Raw genomic sequence first — 18,783 nt, forward strand, 5'->3', positions numbered from 1 at the left:
TGGGAAATGGAAGGTTAGGTACATTTATAAATTAAACAATCTCTTCTTGCTATACAAATGTCTCATACATTGCAATAAATGAATCCACGCTACTAGAAAAAGCTTTATTCTCTTTGTGGATGGATTTGGCAGTTAATTTACTGATTTTAAATCTATTTTTGCTGTCATGTCTCTCTAAACTATCGACCAATGAAAATACATGCAGTTTTGTTAGGTTTTGATGAGCAAATATTAAATATTCAGTACTCGACGTAAAATGTCTTACGAGGTTGAATTTTTGAATTAAAAAACCGACAAGAGCGTGAACTGATGACAGATGACAGCGATGACAGATCGATTGCTTTCGCGTATTTCGCTCTGTTGTCAGTTTTTATAAGTAGGTCTTCCTTAAGCGTCTTTAATCCACGAGGTTAGCTTCCTTAAATTTGAGTGGTGTGGCGATCAAGTGCTTTGGGCAAAACGGATTTGGGCATTTCAGCAGGGTTGAGTCGAGTATTCGGCTCAGATTAGATTGGCCACAACGGCCGTTAGAGTGGGTGTTATTCAAGAGGCCCGGATTAAATGAGGGTGGAAAGATTAATGCCGGCAGTTCATTCCACAAGCTTGTCATTTTACATAAGAATGGGTCGGAGAAAGGATAACTTTAAAAATAAATGCATCTACGGTTTGCTCCTTAAGATGGACAAGTTGAAGGCGTACCTCTCCCATGTAATCTCCTCCAAAGCACTGGACTTTCATTTCTTCGTCATCTTGCATGGCACATTCTGACACGTCTCCATCGTCAAACTTCAGCCACCGACTGCTGCCGCTGCCATCTCTGGAAACATAATAGAAACAAACCATTAGAAATACTAAATAATTTTCAAAAGAAACACACTTTATTCAATTTTTACAAGGGGGATAAGTGCTCCAGAATACTGTGTAAAAAACACATTGCCTGATGTGTAGGAAAATACGAGATAGGTTCTATTGTGATAATTACTCCACTTTGTTTCTAGGATTCTAATAAGAACGGATCTGTAAAACAAAATCTTGTAGAAAGAAGGCTGTATAAAAACAAAATGATTAACGAAACTTGACCGAAACCATATATTGCATAAAAAGTATACAAATAAATTATAATTGTGAGTGAAAACTTTTTCTGGATTTAGAATTAGATGTTTTTGCAATAATGGGGGTTGGAGAGTTAACAGGGTTGTGTACATCTTTACCTGTGTAAAACATAAGAGTAGTAATGTCCCCCCGACGCCTGTCCCGAGTGCACCACTATCCCGGAGAGGCAGTAGCGTGTGCACGGGGGATTGTTGGCCGTCGCGCTTCCGTCCAGCAGCGTCGCATCGCCTTCCGCCTTCGCTAGACCCCACACTGGACATAACAAAGCAATTCAATTATTAGTAATGATATAACATCCCGATTATCAGGCACCCATGGAAACAAGGAAGATGATTCATCATTACTACGATGCCATGTGTACAAAAGTGTCGCTAACATAGTTCACCCATCTTAGACAGCCGCGAATTGCCTTTGTCTTTACCCACATACCAAACGCAAAACTTTCAATGCCGCTTTTAATAATCCATGTAGTTTGGTCGTAGCTCAGCGACAATAAAACTGGTGGACTCTCTTGCTGTAGTAGTTGGTCCAGTTTTTCGACAACTAGGATTCTTGCTGCAGAGTCTCCATCTTCTATCTTCGTGTCACCTGTTCCTGTACTTCATTCTACTTAACTTAACTTTCTTTTTGTAATACCTGCATCAATTGTAAAGCGCTTCTGAGGTGATGTCTCACAAAAGCGGCGCTATATCCAAGAAATAATAATAATAATCCAACTCAAGTTCCATGCCTCTTCATCTCCTATTATATATGAAAAGAAGAGAGGAGGGGGAAAACGATGACAAAGGTGGTAGTGTATGATTTAACCTATACAATAGTTTACCTGGCTTCAGATCTGGTCACCAAGCACGGTTAAAATTATTCGAAACAACATTTGAATTTTTGGCCTCTCACCTGATTACGATTAGACCTAAGACAGGCAATTTGAAGATTAAAGATTACCAACTTTAAAAGAAATTAAAGAAAGAGGTGACTTGATTAAGACATTCAAACTTTTATCTGGACGTTATGGTTGCCCCGGCATCCACGAAATCACCACCAACAAAAACATAAATCTCCGTGGACAGTCAAAATAAATTAATAAAACACCTTTTGCTTCCAATCCCGGGAAGCACTTCCTTGCAAATAGAGTATCGGATGCATGGAACAAAGTACCACAACATGTCATCTATGCTACCATGTAATATAAAGCTCGATTGGATTCTTATTTGGAGAGAAGAAAAGATTAGCTTATGTTAAAGTGAAAGCAATTCAATTACTGTTAAACTTTTGGGGATCAATCTGGGGAATCAATACTCCAGTGCTGACGGAAGGCCGAAGGTGCGGCGGACCTTGTAGGCGGTTGGACGGGAGCGGCGTAGACCAGTGAGGATGCTGCGTGTCCTCGTGGTGGTCATGGTGGCGTGGAAGAAGCGCTGGTCAGAGACACTGGAACCAGGGCGCTTGTAATTCGAGTAGCGCTTGCCAGGAACGGCGATCTGGACAAGGCGCTAAGATGATGTCCCGATAGAGTCCATGGTGGTACGGACGAAGCCGGGTACGTTGTCCTTCGCGCTAGTAAGAGGAGCGCGGGTGATCACTCGTTGAGCCTCGTTGACTGACGGCTGATAGATAACTGACTGACTGACTTTCTGCGTCGGGCTTATTTATACTGTTCGGCCGGTGGCAACAGCAGGTAGTTAAATGGCAACTAAATCCTAGGCACTTGCACAGTCTGTGTGTTTCAAGAATCTTCGACAGCGAGGCAATTATGCATAGGCGGCAGACTCGAACCTTCTGACGAGTTCTCGTAATGTCCCAGACTGACTGCGCGATAGTATTGTCGCGAGTAGATACTTGAAACAGGTAGGTTGCTTTGTTTTGATTTCGGCTGCAAATACGTACCTAAGTAGCAAGTAGCAAGTACGTACCTAAGTAGGTCGAGCGGTTTATTATTAATTATTCAATGGATTCTTCTCGAATGCTACAAACTTATTGTGGAGTGCGACGTGAGCGCATCAGCAGAATGCTGCCTGCTAATTGACCCCTCCAGCGTTTGAAGGTCATATATGACCGGGCGTCCATATTTAAAAAAAGTTTGTGTTTTGTTTCGCATCGTCACCATCGTAACAATCAGTTTAATTTTAAAAATTATTTTTTATTATATGAACGAGATAAAAGTTACAATTTTCTTATAAATCCCCCAAGCAAAACGAATGTGTTTTTGAAATATCGAGTACTCTAAATTTTTCTAGGGTTGGTGTAAAAAATTAAGTAAAAATATGCTTAACGTTTTTGACAACATTTTTCACGTTTGATATTAAAATTTGAATATGTAGAAATAGTAATGTTTATTTTAAATACATACACTGGAAAGATAATTTTATCTAGTTTCTAAAACAGTATTTGTTCTTACAAAAAATTAAAAAATAAGATGTTTAAAGCGCATTTGAAATACACAGAAAACATTGCAAACTGAACAGTTGTGTTGAAAGTACTGAAGGGGTAACGATTAATGCAGTAAAACGATGCGTAGAGAAACGATCGATGCAATCTATTTTTACGAGTTTTTTTGAAAATAATTAACTCGAGAAACGAGTGATCGAGAGTTCACTGTAAATCAAAATAGCAAAGGAACTTGCTGCATTTTTCCTAAGTTCTACAGGTATCAATTAAGGAGCTGGAAGAACTAATCTTAACTCTTTGCACGCGGCCGTATCAACTGTTGTTACGGCAAAAAGTCTATACTCACACGCGGCTGTATCAACAGTTGATACGGAAACTTTGACGACCGATATTCCAGCGCTCTTTCGTCATAAATGTATTTCTTGCTCACTTGGACATTCGTAGAACTATCACGATGCTGACATCTACAAGAATTTCTCAAAAATAAAATTGTATTTCACAAAAAAAGATCGATAACCAAGTGCGCCTCTTCGCGCCTTTTAGTCCTTTAGTTTACATTTTTGTCAACGGATGGCGTTAGTACTAGTATGTCATTCACAACTTTTCATAACTAAAAATGATAAGTGATCATGGTGTCCCACTTGTGTCTATCACCTAAGTACACACACGCCGAGTGAATGGCGGGACCACATTCAAAACATACGGTACGTCTTTGTATGAAATTTTATGTTTTTAATTTTATAAACATCTAAGGGCCCGTTCCCACTTCCGTTTTCAAATCGGAGGCGGGTCCCGTTTTAAAAACGGACGGCCAATGGCCCTGTTCACACTACCGTTTTAAAAACGGACCATACTCTACGAAAAAAAATAATTGTCGATTCAACAAAAACATGTTATTTGCTCATTATTCAGTAATGGTGCGCAATGGACGACGATGAAGCTCTTGTTGTCATGTGGTACTTATTAAATAGAAGGAAAAAAGTGAAAAGAAAATTTTGAGTACACCCAATCATAGCCGAATGATTTTCTGTAGGAATTTTCCAAGTGTTAATTGGTGAGTTAAGAAGTGATGAACTAAAGTTCTTTAATTATTTTAGAATAATAATGAATGGATTATTTATATAGCGCCGTTTTCACCATGAAAAATCACCTCAAGGGCGCTTAATGGCTTAAGAGAATGTCTATCACTTCCTTTAACCATCTACTGGAATGAGTTTCAGAGAGCTTAACATATCAAAATACAAAATTGAGAAAGTGCATTTGTCCTGAAGAAAGGCTATCGATATTTTAAAGTAAGAAAACAATAAACACTCAAATATTTTTTATTATGTGTTTATTTAACTAATACGCTCTTCCGTGCATCTCATTAAAGCTTTAAAATTTAAAAAAAAGTAAACTTAAATAAAATAAAATAAAAATTTTGATGTACAAAAGTTGTGTACACCAAGTGTTTTGTTTTTATTTAGTTAAAGATAAAATATTACCATACTCTTTCTTCGACCAGTGGTATTAAATTTTCGGGATTTATTTCCTTATCCATTATTGTAGTTTTGATTTATTTACTTAACAAAATAACCAAATACAAGCACGCAGCGTGCCTGCTTCCTTGCGACAGGGAGCGGGCGGGGAGGGGTCGGGGTTTGGCGGGGACTCTGCCGGAACGACTGGACGACAAGTGTGAACAGCTCCATACAACACTATGAGCGAGCGTGTGCCGACACGATTTGAAAACGGACGCGCTGCGTAGGCGAGCCATCCGACAAAAAATGTCGGATCCGTTTTCAAATCGTGTCGGACAAGTGTGAACAGCTCCATACATCCACTACAGCCACTAGGGCATCCGATTTTAAAACGGGACCCGCCCCCGATTTGAAAACGGAAGTGGGAACGGGCCCTAAGAGTGTTGACACACGAGGATTTGTTTTCATATTGTGGAGAATAATCTGTTCTGTCTATATAGTCCAATAAATCATGCCAGAATGCTATAATTTGACATTTAATAGCGTGCATAGGTATTTGAAAATATGTACCGCGTACGGGTATAGATAAAACGGAGCAAATTAACGCGTTCAAAAGGTTAAGGTAATAAAAATTGTAGTTTTGATTAAAATATGTTAAAAGTTTCTTGAAATGCGTTGTATGCAACAATTTGTAACTAGTGTTTGAAGTTTTACATGTAGCTCCATCTGTGTGAACCCTACAGAAGTAATATGTACACAGCAGATAAAGAAGGAATTGGAGAAACCAAAAAGAAGAACAAAATGAGATGAGACTGTTAAAATTTTAGTAAGATTAATGTTTTTACCTGTATATGGTTCCACGTCCAGCTCCCGGGGAAATTCAAAGTAGTCGTTGAACTTGATGGCGCACACCTTGTCAAAGTCATACTCAAATCGCTTCAGCTGAATCCCCAGCACGGGGGGCAGCTTGTTCAGACACAGTCTCTTTACAGTCACAACCTGGAAGCAATATTATATTATAGGCTTCTTGTAGCTACATTCTGTACATCAGAGCCACCTCTGCAAATGAATTGCTAACCGCGTGCAATCTATGTGTGTATATTAGTGTTATGTTCAAACAGCATTTATTAAGAGTTTTAAATATATGTGTATGAAAGAGTGATGATGATGATGTAAGCGTAATGAGTAAGATCAAGAAAGGGACGCTCAGATGGTTTGGGCATGTAGAGCGAATGAGCGAAGAAAGGAGTGTAAGGAGAATATATGATGCAAATGAATGGTAGCAGAAGTCGGGGACGCCCGAGGAAGACATGGCACGACCAAGTGAACAGATACTTGAGTTGGACCATGTCAAAAGTCAGAATAATAGAAGAGTATGTATGAATGTGAATGAGGCAAGGAGTGTGTGCCAAGACCGAGTTGTTTGGCGGTCCGTCCTCTCTGCCTACCCCTGCGGGGAAACGGCATGATGGTTAGTTAGTTAGTGTATGAAAGCAAATAATAATAATAGTTGGCTAATCAAACATACTAATTTCGGTTATCTTTGTGTGCGTTAGTTAGTCCTGCGTGAAATTTGGTAATTTAAGTGTTATTTTAAAAATTAGTACATAGTGTGAAGAATTCAGAGAAGCGATAAAGTACCTACAAATAATATTTAATTATTTTAAAAATTGGAACTGATTTGTCAAGGAAGAAGAATTCAGACTGTCCCCTATAAAAATACAGTTATACAGTTAAAATTTATTTGTAGCACCACTTTTGTGAGATATTACATTGAAAGCGCTGAAAAGCTATGGAGATTGAAGAATATTGACATCAAAAAGAAGAAAAAATAAAAACTACAGACTATTCTCGATCCAAGTTAAGAACGTCCTGCTGGCGTACCAAATTAGGTTTGTTCTGCGCATACCACCCCCCCCCGCTTCGTTCCTTCACCATCGCTCGGCTGCGATTCCTGTCTCCGCTCACAATTCAGTATGTCCTTGGCTTTCGTTCTAAGTGCCCGCGCTTAGAGAAATTAACCCATTCAGACCCTGCGATAAAATGGATGTTCAGCAGATATGTCCAAATTTATTGTGACCAATTACGAAAAACAAAAAAGGACAGGTACACATTATTTATGTGTTATTTGTAGGACTATTCGATTTGCAACAATGCATTTTTATAATTCAAGGATATAGATAGGTAATATACAGGGTGTATCGGCACTAACCTGACAAACTTTAACCAGCTATTCCTTAGCACATTTGGAGTAAAAAATGTTATGGGCACTTTGCTGTCCGGTAGCATTTTTTTTTCAATTAAAAACAAAAAAAATTAAAATTTCCACACTACATCACTGTCATTGGCATTGCGTTTCGTGTTCAACAGCTGTTATAAGCAAGTATGTCAAAAAGCGTCTTCGCTCTTTCGCACACACTAAATAATAATAGTTAAAAATGAGACGAATGGTGCCGTGCCATTTCGTTGTGATTGTAAGTGTGCGCCAATATAGGTACACACGTGCATTATTCAACGGAATTCGAATAAAATATTTGCCAGATGGGTTTTCAAACTTTGACAAAGGATAAAACAGTGATGACATGTGGTGAAAATATGAATAATACATTTTTTATAAAAAAAAAACGTTACCGGACAGCAAAGTGCACATAAGATTTTTTACTCCAAATATGCCAAGGAATAGCTGGTTAAAGTTTGTCGGGTACGTGCCGATACACCCTGTATGTATAAAATTTGTGAATGTTGGTGTTGATCGGTTTTATTTTCGATGTGGTCAATGGGTAAACAGCATGTCAAAGTAAACAATACATTTTTCAAAATAAGTGACGTAAGACGACTCATGCAAGAAGGTATCGAAAAAGTTACGCCAGAGCATTGGAGTAACTTTGTTCGATATATTATTGATATCGAAAAATTTTTTTGGAATATCGATCACATTGTTGATGAACTCGAGGACAATAAAAATAATTTGTTAGCTTTTGACATTTCAAATGAATCATCTGAGGAAAATTTTTTTTGTTTTTTGTAATGGAAATGATGATATTTTCAACTTTGGATTGATTTCTTAGCTGATTTGATAAATATGATGCCAAATAAAGTACAATATATATTGTAATACTATCATCATCATTATTAGAATATATAAAATGTTTTGTTTTATTTGTCGGTAGACAAATAAAATAAAATAATTAATTTATTAAAATAGTGGGTCTGAATGTGTTAACGCTCGTCCTTGTAGAAGTGGGGAGAAGGGGCGGAGACATGCGCGTCCACGGGTTGTTCTAATGTTGGACCGAGAATAGTTATAAATACTTGGGCACGTTAGTTTTCATGAAACGTATTGGAAGATCCTCTACAGTTTAATGTTATTTTCTTACGAGGTTAGGTTAGGTTAGGTCAACTAAAATCTTAGCATTCCTTGTGTTCTGATTAGATTGTGTACATAAATAGCTACCTTCTTATTGCATTTATCACAGTGGTAAGCGTCAGCTCCCTCTAGCAACTCTCCCCGCACGTATGCCTCCAGAGACTCTTGCAGTCGGGACATGTTCCGGATGTCCAGAGACACCACGGAGAACGGCTCCTCCTTGCAATATCTGGAAACATTTAAAATTATGTTAGGAAAATCCTAGTATCAATTTACATTCAATAGAAATTCACCCTGTCGGAAATAACTGATTAATCAAGGCGCCAGCCTAAATATCGGAACTATAGGAACGACAAAACTTAAGCGATAGACAGCTTACTCTAAGATCAGCAGATCTAAATGTTAGTAATCGTCTAATCGAACTTTCTAGGTCAAATCGAGCCGTTTACTATGATCGCTCTTTTAGTGTAACAGGCCCGCTCATCTGGAATAGACTTCCCTCAGCTCTTACTAATATCCAGAATTTGGCTGAATTTAAACGGGCTTTAAAAACAAAATTATTTAAAAAATCTTACTTTCATAAATTTTAACTTCTTTTCAATATTTTATAATAAGCCATATTCTAAAACTTCCGGTAATTGTTTGGTTTCGGTTGTCTCCTTATTGTACCTTTTTAAAGTGTCTGCTCAGAAAATTCTCATTTCTGAGCACAAACTGCCTCCTGTTTTATATTATGTTTTAGTTTTAATATTCTTGTTTTGTCCTGTCCTGCTGTTATTGTTATTCTAAGTTATGTCATCACTTTGTATAAACAGTGTATTTAGTGTTATAATATTAGATCTGTATTGGGTAAGGCACACTGTAGGAATAATTTTAAGAACCACTAATAATTGAATTACCATTTTTAAAGTTTGTTTTACGAGTAGTTAAGCGCACTTGAAGTGAAATGACACTAAACTGCGCTATATAAATGCCATGTTATTATTATTATTAGCTGGAGACTTGACTATACAATTTTTGACGATAATATCTGAATTTTCTTACCTTTATTCGCTTCATACAAAGCAATTGAAAAACAAATAGTCTAGGATTAAAAAAATAGTCTAGGATTAAATAGTCATTGATCATCAGTTGATGATCAATGTGTACACTGTTGCTTAAAATACTAATCTACTTTAGGGCAAATACTCCAATGTGTAATGATAATGGGCCTTACCTGTGAGGACATCCCTTGCATATCTTCTGGTCGGAGAAGCTGCCCCCGAGGGTCTTGGCCATCAGCTGCTCCTGGCCCAGGGTCTTCAGGGCCTCGTCCAGCGACTCCACAAGCGACATGAAGAACTCCACGGCATCCTGCTGCTCGCGCAGATTCACCGGCTCCCCCTGCAGCCTGCGGAGAATAAAACTACCATTGAGTTGGGCTTATTCCAGGACTTGATGGGATATCAGGCCAACTGATAAGACCAAAATTACAACCTTTCTCTGCCCCTTGTATCCTTGCATCCGTGTGATTGCTGTAGTCTTTTTTTTTTAAATTTTTTTTATGTGACACCTCACAAGAGCGTCCCTGCCTGTGCAGTGTACAGACAGGGGAACTATGTCACCACCCGGTTGGGCGGCGTTGTGAGGCGGAATAAGGTAGGGGCTGTAGGAAGGGATTTGTTAATGCGGGCCTTGAAGAAGCTCGGATTATAGGAGGGAGGAAAAACAGATGCCGGTAGCTCGTTCCACATACGAGCCGACTTACACAAAAACGAGTCGTAAAAACGGCTCGTTCTCATGAAGCCAACGTCAACCGTGAACGGGTGTTCAGTTCGTGTCCGTCGAGTTTCGCACACGTGCACCGGTGCATCAGGAATCAATGCTGCTAGCTCCTTGGAGCAGGCTCCATTGAAATACCTGTAGAACAGACACAGCATGCCAACATTGCGTCTATGCATTAGAGAAGGCAATCGGTCTGTTAACAACGGATTGTCAATCAGACGGATCGCTCTCCTTTGCACAGATTCAAGCAGGTTTATTAAGTATTTTGGGGCACCAGCCCAAAGGTGGCTTCCAAATTCAATAGTTGGGCGGACTTGAGACTTGTACAGGGTCAGCAGCTGGTCACTGTTGAAGAATCTCCTAGCCCTGTACAAGACGCCCAACTTCTTGGAGGCCTGATTTACTCGGGCTTCTATGGATCCCCGATACTTGAGCCTGTCTGATATAGTAACTCCAAGCATTTCAATGGAGTCTTTATTGGGGAGAGTGCTCCCATAAAATTGCACCAGACAGTCATTGATCTCCCTCTTTGCCGAAATCAGACACGCTTGGGTTTTTGTGACGTTGAAACTGACCAAGTTGGCCTTACCCCAGGCACAAACCATCTCGAGGTGGTGGTCAATTTTTTGCTTCAAAACTTCCCGAGCTGTTCGGATATCATAGGTGGAAGGGGGCCTGTCAAAAAGATAACCCTCGTGAACGGTGCTGTCATCAGCGTAGCAGTAAATTGGTGCACATTCAACGAGATCGTGCAACAAAAACAGCGTCGGAGACAGCACAGATCCTTGTGGCACCCCCGCATTGATTTGGTGCGGTGAGGAAGAAGAGCCGTCAACCACGGTTTGAATTGTTCTTCCCCTCAGAAAGTCTGCAATCCAACTATGCAGGGTTGGGTGGATCCCATACGATGGTAACTTCCCGATAAGCGCCCGGTGCCAGACTCTGTCAAAGGCTTTGGAGATATCCAACCCAACGGTTTGAGTTTCACCAAAACGTTCCATGTACCGCCCCCAAATATGCGTCACATATCCGAGTAGATCGCCACACGATCGGTTTCGACGAAATCCATATTGCCGATCGCTTAGGATATTGTTATTCTCGAGATATGTGAGCAATTTGTTGTTAACCACCCTTTCTAATACCTTCGAGAGTATGGAAGTGATGGCTATGGGGGGGTAGTTAGAAGGGTCGGAGGGGTCCCCCTTGTTTGGGATTGGGTGGACGATTGCCTTTTTCCAAAGATCTGGCACCTTTCCACCTTTGAGAGAGAGCCTAAATAATTTCGCGAGCACTGGAGTCATTTCTGCAGAACACCTCTTGAGGACCAAGGCAGGTATTCCGTCCGGCCCACTGGCTTTGTCGACTTTCAGCTCGTTCAAGACTCGGAGAACCTCTCTGTTCCGGATCTTCGGTTCCTCCATTTGAAAACCGCAGTGCGGAATGGAAGGGGGAGTCTCTCCGTTATCTTGAAGAGTTGAGTTTTCCGCGAAAATTTTGCCTAATAATTCAGCTTTCTCGCGGGCCGAGTTAGCCAGCCGACCATCAGGCTTGGTCAGAGGTGGGAAAGTGGTTCTGCAGAAATTTCTTCCGAACGAGCTAGCGAGTGACCAGAAAGCACGGCTACCTGTGGGGCAGTCAGCCAGCTTTTTTGCAATTCTCTGGTCGTGATCGCTCTTAGCTCTATTTAGAACTCTCTTACAATCCCTTGCCCGTTTTCGGAATTCCGAAAGGTTATTCATGGAGCTAATCTTCCGGAGTGCATTAAAAGCCGTATTTTTGAGTATGACAGCTTCAGCACAGCGATGGTCAAACCACGGTTTTGTGCCCGCTCCAGAGGATTTGACGGAGAAGGGAATGTAGCAATCCATTGCTGATGTGATTACTTCTTCTACCTCGCGTGCACAAATTGATGGGTCCTCGGAGCTAAAGCATACAGTACTCCAAGGAAAGGCGCCGAAGAAAGACCGCAAGACCTCTGGGTTAAACAGTGAAAAATAAATGGATTTAAATGGTATAAATGGACTACTGATGAAAACTATGGCGCCTTCTTGTCGATGTCATAATTTCACAAAAGTTATCAAATTTCGTGAAATCGTGTAAAATAATTTAGTAGTAATAATCTGACAGAGGTTTTTTTTTTCCGAAAAAAAAAACATTATTTTAAACTTTTGTGTTTGCCATGATTGAAAACATACAAAAGTATGGATGTTGTTATAGCCAGAATAATTTTAATTTAAAAATTAATTTTACCTATGAAATTCAAAAATACATAATACTAATAACTATGTGTACAATTTAAAAAATTGTCAAATTTGAATCCCAGGGTTTTATTGTCCGCTCCCTAAATATATATTTAAATTTTTAATGCAAACAAAAAAAATGGCCTAATTTACATTTATTGTAACTAAAAAGTATTTTTCAAATTGCTGTTCGGTACCTTTGGTTTCATAAAGGTGCACATTTTAAATCTTCTGCGGTTAATTTCTAGATTTGAATATAAAGCGTGGTGTTTTCTTTTTCTAAAACCGTTTAGATTGTTTCTAACCACAACAGTAAGGGAGACAATGATTTCTGTGAGACCATATGAGTTGTTCCCAAAAGTGAACAAATTCCTATTCGAAGCCTGTAGGGTTAAGATAGTTTCACTCTATTTACATTACATTGATAATAGAGACTAACTAACTAACTAACCATCACGCCGTTTTCAGGCAGGGGTAGGCAGAGAAGACATACTGCAAAACAACTCGGTTTTGGCACACACTCCTTGCCTCATTCACATAGAGACAATGCAAATACATAATATTGTTGTATTTTCCAGGAATGCATCCAAGAGTACTATTTTTTTTCTACACTATACCAATTTTGTTGGGGGGGGGGGGGTTTGTACCCACTAAACCCCTCTCTCATATACGCCCTTGGCTGAGTGGACAAATATCTCGGGTTCCACCACAGGGTTCAATTCCTCTGCAAGCTAATTCCGCCATCATTGCACAAGCAACATTTTTCCACTACGATAATGGTAGTAGGAATTTTTTCAAATATTGTCAGGTCATTGATAACCCCGGAATGTTTGTCCACTTTACAAACTGAATAACTCAACTGCCTTAGTAACAAATTTTTGTATTTGAAGATGTCCACTGACTCGGCATAATTATTTCCCTCCATTAGTATTCTGGGCAATGAGGAACACATATGGTAGATAGTCCCAGAATTTGTGCACTGAAACGAATCATGACTTTTAGAATGAATGAAGTGTAGAATGTGTGACTTACTTGAAATGGGTCCACAACCCTCGAGGAACATAATACTGTAGTTTGCTGTAGTGGAGATGGGCAAAGATGGCTTGAACTTGCTTCAGGATCACAACATTGTAGTCTATATTTTCCTGAAAAAAAAAATGCAAAAACAAATTCATAAACACATAAATTTTCATGATCCTGATGAAGAAACCATTGGTTTTGAAACATTTTGATTTCAGTGGTGTTCACAAAAGTTATTTCTTCAAATACATAACCTTTTTTTTTAATGTTTTTTTATACATTAATTCCACACAGGAAAATAATTGCCCTAAGGGCCAATGTCATCTTTGGGGATGTTGTGTGGAGGGTCCACTTGTGGAGAGGAAGGAGTGAATGTGTCATATTTTAAAAGAATCATGTTGTGGGCTGGAGGAAATACAGAGGCAAGGAAATCGTTCTACAGCCGAGCTGTTGAATACAAGAACGAGTCGTTCTCATCTTCTGCTGAAATACCGGCAGAACAAGGACAACATTCCCAACTGACGTCTGCGCTTTAAAGATTACAATCCATTTGTTGAGATTGGAGCATGAATCAAGCGGACGGAATGAATGTTAATTACAACGGAATGGGTTAGTTACAACGGAATGGGTTAATTACAACAGAATGGGTTAATTTCAATGGAATGGGTTAATTTCAACAGAATGGGTTAATTTCAATGGAATGGGTTAATTACAACCGAATGGGTTAATACAACGGAATGGGTTGATTACAACGGAATGGGTTAATTACAACGGAATGGGTTAAAAATTAATAAATAAAAACTTACATCCAAAGCGAAGTCAGCGGGCTCTTCACCAGAAAAATCTTCATTGGGATCAGTCACAGCACCTGCAGTTGACAAAACAACACATTACAAAAATAATATAAGTAGACATACAAGGTTACCCTGTTAATTTCACATGACTTTTTTTCCAAATTTTAATAAGCAAAAAACAACAAAAGTTGCGCAGCTACACATTCAGATGCAAGAAGGTATTCAAAATAAATTTTTAATAATAATACTAATTCTCACAAAAATCCAATTTTCGCGGCCGATTATTGTTATAATTGGACTGTCAGATTCAGATTATCAAAATAAAATATCAAAAAACAACAAAAGTTGCGCAGCCGCCCATTCAGATGCAAGAAGGTATTCAAAATAAATTCTTAGTAATAATACTAATTCTCACATAAATCCAATTTTTGCGGCCGATTATTGTTATGATTGGACTGTCAGATTCAGATTTACAATATTATACACCTGATTAACTAATCATTACGCCGTTTCCCCGCAGGGATAGGTAGATAGGACGGACGAACTACCAACAAACAACACGGTCTTGGCACACACTCCTTGCCCCATTCACAATCAGACATACTCTTCTATTATTCTGACTCTTGACATCTAAGCGTCTCTTAATCTTACTCATAACGCTTACATCAGCCTTGCACTATTTGCAGATCTCCACATTTCTCACACGATCATACATGCTTTTTCCACACATACGCCTGAGGGATCTCATTTCTACAGCATCTTCATCCTTCCTCTGCCCGTTCCATATGCCTCACTGCCATACATCAGGGTAGGTACCAGCACTCCATTGTGGACTGCTTCTTTGGACAATTTTTTGTTAGTGCCATCCGCGTTCAGCCCTCCATTAATGGAGTTACCTGCACTACCATTCTTTAATAATAATTTAATCTAATTTAATTATTGTCCATGAACTAAAATAAAACTTATATGAAATTTTTTTCCAGGAATTTTTTTGAAAAAATTTCGAATTACACTTTTTTTTTAAATTTAGTTTCAGTTTATAAAATTTCTAGAATTTATTGAGTCACCCTGAACGCGGATGAGGTGGTCTCTGATGGCGGGAACCATGTACAGCTGCTGCAGGATGGAGTTCATGTAGCATGTGGCCCCAGCGTTCTTCAGTCCCACCAGGCCTGAGGGGGAACGGGGCCCCACGGGGGGCAGGTACTCCCACTCGGTCAGAGCGCTGCTGCTGTCTAGAATAGAAAGGGATATTCGTTAAGGGCACTTGTCAAAATAACAGAAGAGTTCTGATTCTGATTTTAAATTTCTATAGTATGGTTGTGATGATGTTAGCTCCTGTTAACAAAAGTGTGGACAAAGTGTGCGTTTTATTCAATTGTTTGTGTAGTTTTAAACATGTAGTTTTTTTATGGACAAACGGCGTGTAGTTTTAGTTTCAAAATTTACGAAAACACGATAAAGGGTGCGGGGGCACCCTTCGCAAGTACTTATAATACTTATAAGTTTTTAGGTGCGAGTAACTAAGGATTAGGAAAAGATTCAGAAAGAAAAGAAAATCCTATTTGCAATAAGATTCTCAAGTCAGTAATTAAGTTTTAGACAATATATTGTCAAGGTTAATGAAATTGGAAAAATTGAATGTAAATTAAATGAAAGTAAGGATTGGTGTAAATTGAAAACAGAATCAATGGCGTGGAAAAAAAAAACATTCGGCCTACAATAATCAATAAATTAGTTTTGTAAAAGCATTGCACAAAATTTTGACATCTAATGCCTTACCTTACTGTAATTTATAGCAAGTTAAAGAAGGCGTAAGTTTTAGACGTTTAAACGCCTCCGCGTGAACTTACAGCCTTCTCACAGCTTATGAAATTAGTTTGATAAATTAAGACGCTTACCGAGAAATGGTACCAAAACGCGCAAATGCGAGATGTCAAAAATTAAAAGACAGTATTTCGTAAGATTTTTTTCATTTAGTTTTTTTACTATATAAACTAAAATCTGTTGAGAATAAATAAATAAGTACATTATTAACTCGCGAAAACAATATAAATAAATAGACCCCAAATAAGCACTACGAAAACGAATGTAAACAGAAATTAAATTTTCTGATTTCAAAAGGCGAAGAGAAGATCATTTATTTTTCAGGTGGAAAAAATGAGCATCCTTCTTTTTAATTATCAGTCCAATCCTTTCTAATCTCAACGTTTCTGTTTATAACATTACATATTTGAATTCAAAGTCAGTTGCTGTCATTTAAATATAATTAAAAACTGCATTCAATTAAGGGAACAAAACTGCATGGAGAATTGTTTCTCTCAAGCCAACTCATATTCCAACACTTTATTTGGGCCTTTTCATCTTAATGACAAACTGGCGTAAATTTGACAGAGGCAAAATGTTGTTTACGGGAAGGCATCTTACGGCAAGTAAAATTACAGGTGTAGCGGTCGCTGTGAGCACTTACGTAAGTTGAACTTCCGAACAACTCACGTGAGCATTAACACCTCGTATGCCGGGCCCGCATATGCGCGGCCCATACAAATTTTAAAAAAAAAAAAAAAAAAATTATATGCGATTTTAACCCTAATGTACAAAGAATTTGTATGGAGAACAAGGTCTTAATCGCTTGAGCTATTCTCGTTCTTTACGCATCATATTTCAGAAACACTTGAAGCTTCTTCCACATCTAATTTTAAATTTTTCTGTGGGATGCCAACTCAACCAAAAATAACGGTCAAAGCAGGTCAAAGTGAAACATCGCGGTTCTATTTTAAAGTGCCAAAACGAAGTAATTTATCAATAAAACGTAAGTAATGTTTTTTTTATACATAGTTTATTGTTCACGGCATGTGTTTCGGTAAATTTAAAATACGAAAACTCAAAATAACCGACAAAATATTACGTCAAAGTATACGCCATGTTTTCGTGATAAAAATGTTCGTTTTATTTCTAGCTATGTTCCATCATATATTGTGTGATTTGCTTTGTTTCGTATCTCATTTTGCAGATAAATCAATTGAGAACATATATCACAGCCTTTGATTTGTCCATATTTAGTTAATATTTTACAAAAAATAATATTCTAATGTCCTCCGCGCTAAAAAAGTGTCCGAGAAATTTTTTGACGTTTCTCCATCAATATTCACGTAAATATTGCCTAATCTTATAAGGATTGTACATTATTATGTAAAGAAAACTATTGAGATTGTGTATAAAAGCCCTAGTTTCGTCAATATTTAGTTAATATTTTTTAATTAAATAAATACGAGACATCGGAAACCTGCACAAATACACGTGAACTGTTTATATGTATGTGTGAGAGGCCATCTTGAAATCATATCCGCGCCTGCGTAAAACGCACTTCGATCTGCGCGCGCAAATATGAACAATTTTTACAAATTCAAATTTTGTATGGGAGCTACAGGGTTCTTACAAAATACATGATTTATTAGAAATATTTATTTCTAATAATATTTATTAGAAATATTATTTTTTATTTATAAAAATGGTAATAAATATCACAAAATTAGATCAGTTATATAGGGTGTGCAAAAAAGTACTAACAAACTTTTTTTTTGTTTAGGTATAAAATATTTATACGCGTATTGATTTTTTTTCTTTTCTTTCTGTCTATAGGAAACCGACCACGTCGTTGCGGAGTTCTACGGATTCACTGATAGCGAGGATGAATCCCTCGCCGGTGATGTAGAACTTCCGTCAATGGTGGAAATGGATGTTATGGATGGAGGATGAGTTGGAGCCTTTGGAGGAGGGGGAGGAGGAGAATCCAGAGGAGCAGACCTTCACCTGGTCCGAGGATTTCTCCACCTTCACGGGTCAGCGTGAGCATTATGCCGTCCTACAGCCTGGCCCATCACCCGACGTGTTCCCTCCGACAGTCGCTACATCTCCATATGACGTCTTCTTATGTGTTGTTGTTTATGGTTTTGGTTATTTGTTGAATGTGTGTTATCATTTGTTACTTGGATTTTGTTATCTGTGATTGTAATTTGGTACTGGTTGTTGTTATTTATGGTTTTAATTATTTATTGAATGGGTGTATTTGTGCATTATTTGAATAAAAATGTTTACTGAAACAAGTGCATTGTGCATCTTTGCATTGTTTGAATTTTCGTTTCCATTCATTGTATCTTCCACTTTTGAGGAGGACAGAAACAGTGTCTAAAAATTTGAATATTATAATAATAAATTTATGTATGTGAAAAATGATTTTTTTCGCAGTCTCTCGACCAAAGATTAAAAAAACGTGTTTCATGTACCTGTTCTAAAACTGAAATAAATATGATGAAATTTTTTTCTTATTTATTTTTGAACCACACAGTATCTGAATTTAAAAAACGCATTTAAATAAATAAATAAATATTAATAAAAAAAATATTAGAAAATTTTATTTTTATTCCCCGAGTCATGATTTTTTTGTCACCCTGTTCTTTCAAACACATCTGTATACATGGGCTGGCCGCCATTGTCCGCAACCGAATTCAGAGCAATGCAAAAAGATCGCGAATTCTTCTAAGGTAAACTCTTACTTCTTTCATTATTTTTGATATAAATTGATTGTGGACATAATAGATTTGAGGTATCATCAGAAAGATAGTTTTATCTACATTATT

General features: G+C 38.1%; 1 protein-coding gene across 4 annotated transcripts in view; it reads right to left on the reverse strand.

The window, feature by feature from the left end:
- Nucleotides 1-18,783, reverse strand: part of faf (ubiquitin carboxyl-terminal hydrolase-like faf) — a 97,547-nt gene that overhangs the window by 25,324 nt on the left and 53,440 nt on the right. For all 4 annotated transcript variants that reach the window (XM_089647325.1, XM_089647322.1, XM_089647324.1 and 1 more), the window contains 8 exons: nt 15,211-15,378; nt 14,156-14,217; nt 13,362-13,474; nt 9,542-9,715; nt 8,413-8,554; nt 5,804-5,957; nt 1,212-1,365; nt 700-817 (listed from right to left, as the gene is read on the reverse strand). In XM_089647325.1, the coding sequence (XP_089503451.1) occupies nt 700-817; nt 1,212-1,365; nt 5,804-5,957; nt 8,413-8,554; nt 9,542-9,715; nt 13,362-13,474; nt 14,156-14,217; nt 15,211-15,378 (1,085 nt within the window). The remainder of the gene's footprint in view (nt 1-699; nt 818-1,211; nt 1,366-5,803; nt 5,958-8,412; nt 8,555-9,541; nt 9,716-13,361; nt 13,475-14,155; nt 14,218-15,210; nt 15,379-18,783) is intronic.

This window comes from Hesperophylax consimilis, chromosome 26 (assembly GCF_061612785.1).
Source record: "Hesperophylax consimilis isolate HC1 chromosome 26, BYU_Hcon_1.0, whole genome shotgun sequence".
NCBI lineage: Eukaryota > Metazoa > Arthropoda > Insecta > Trichoptera > Limnephilidae > Hesperophylax > Hesperophylax consimilis.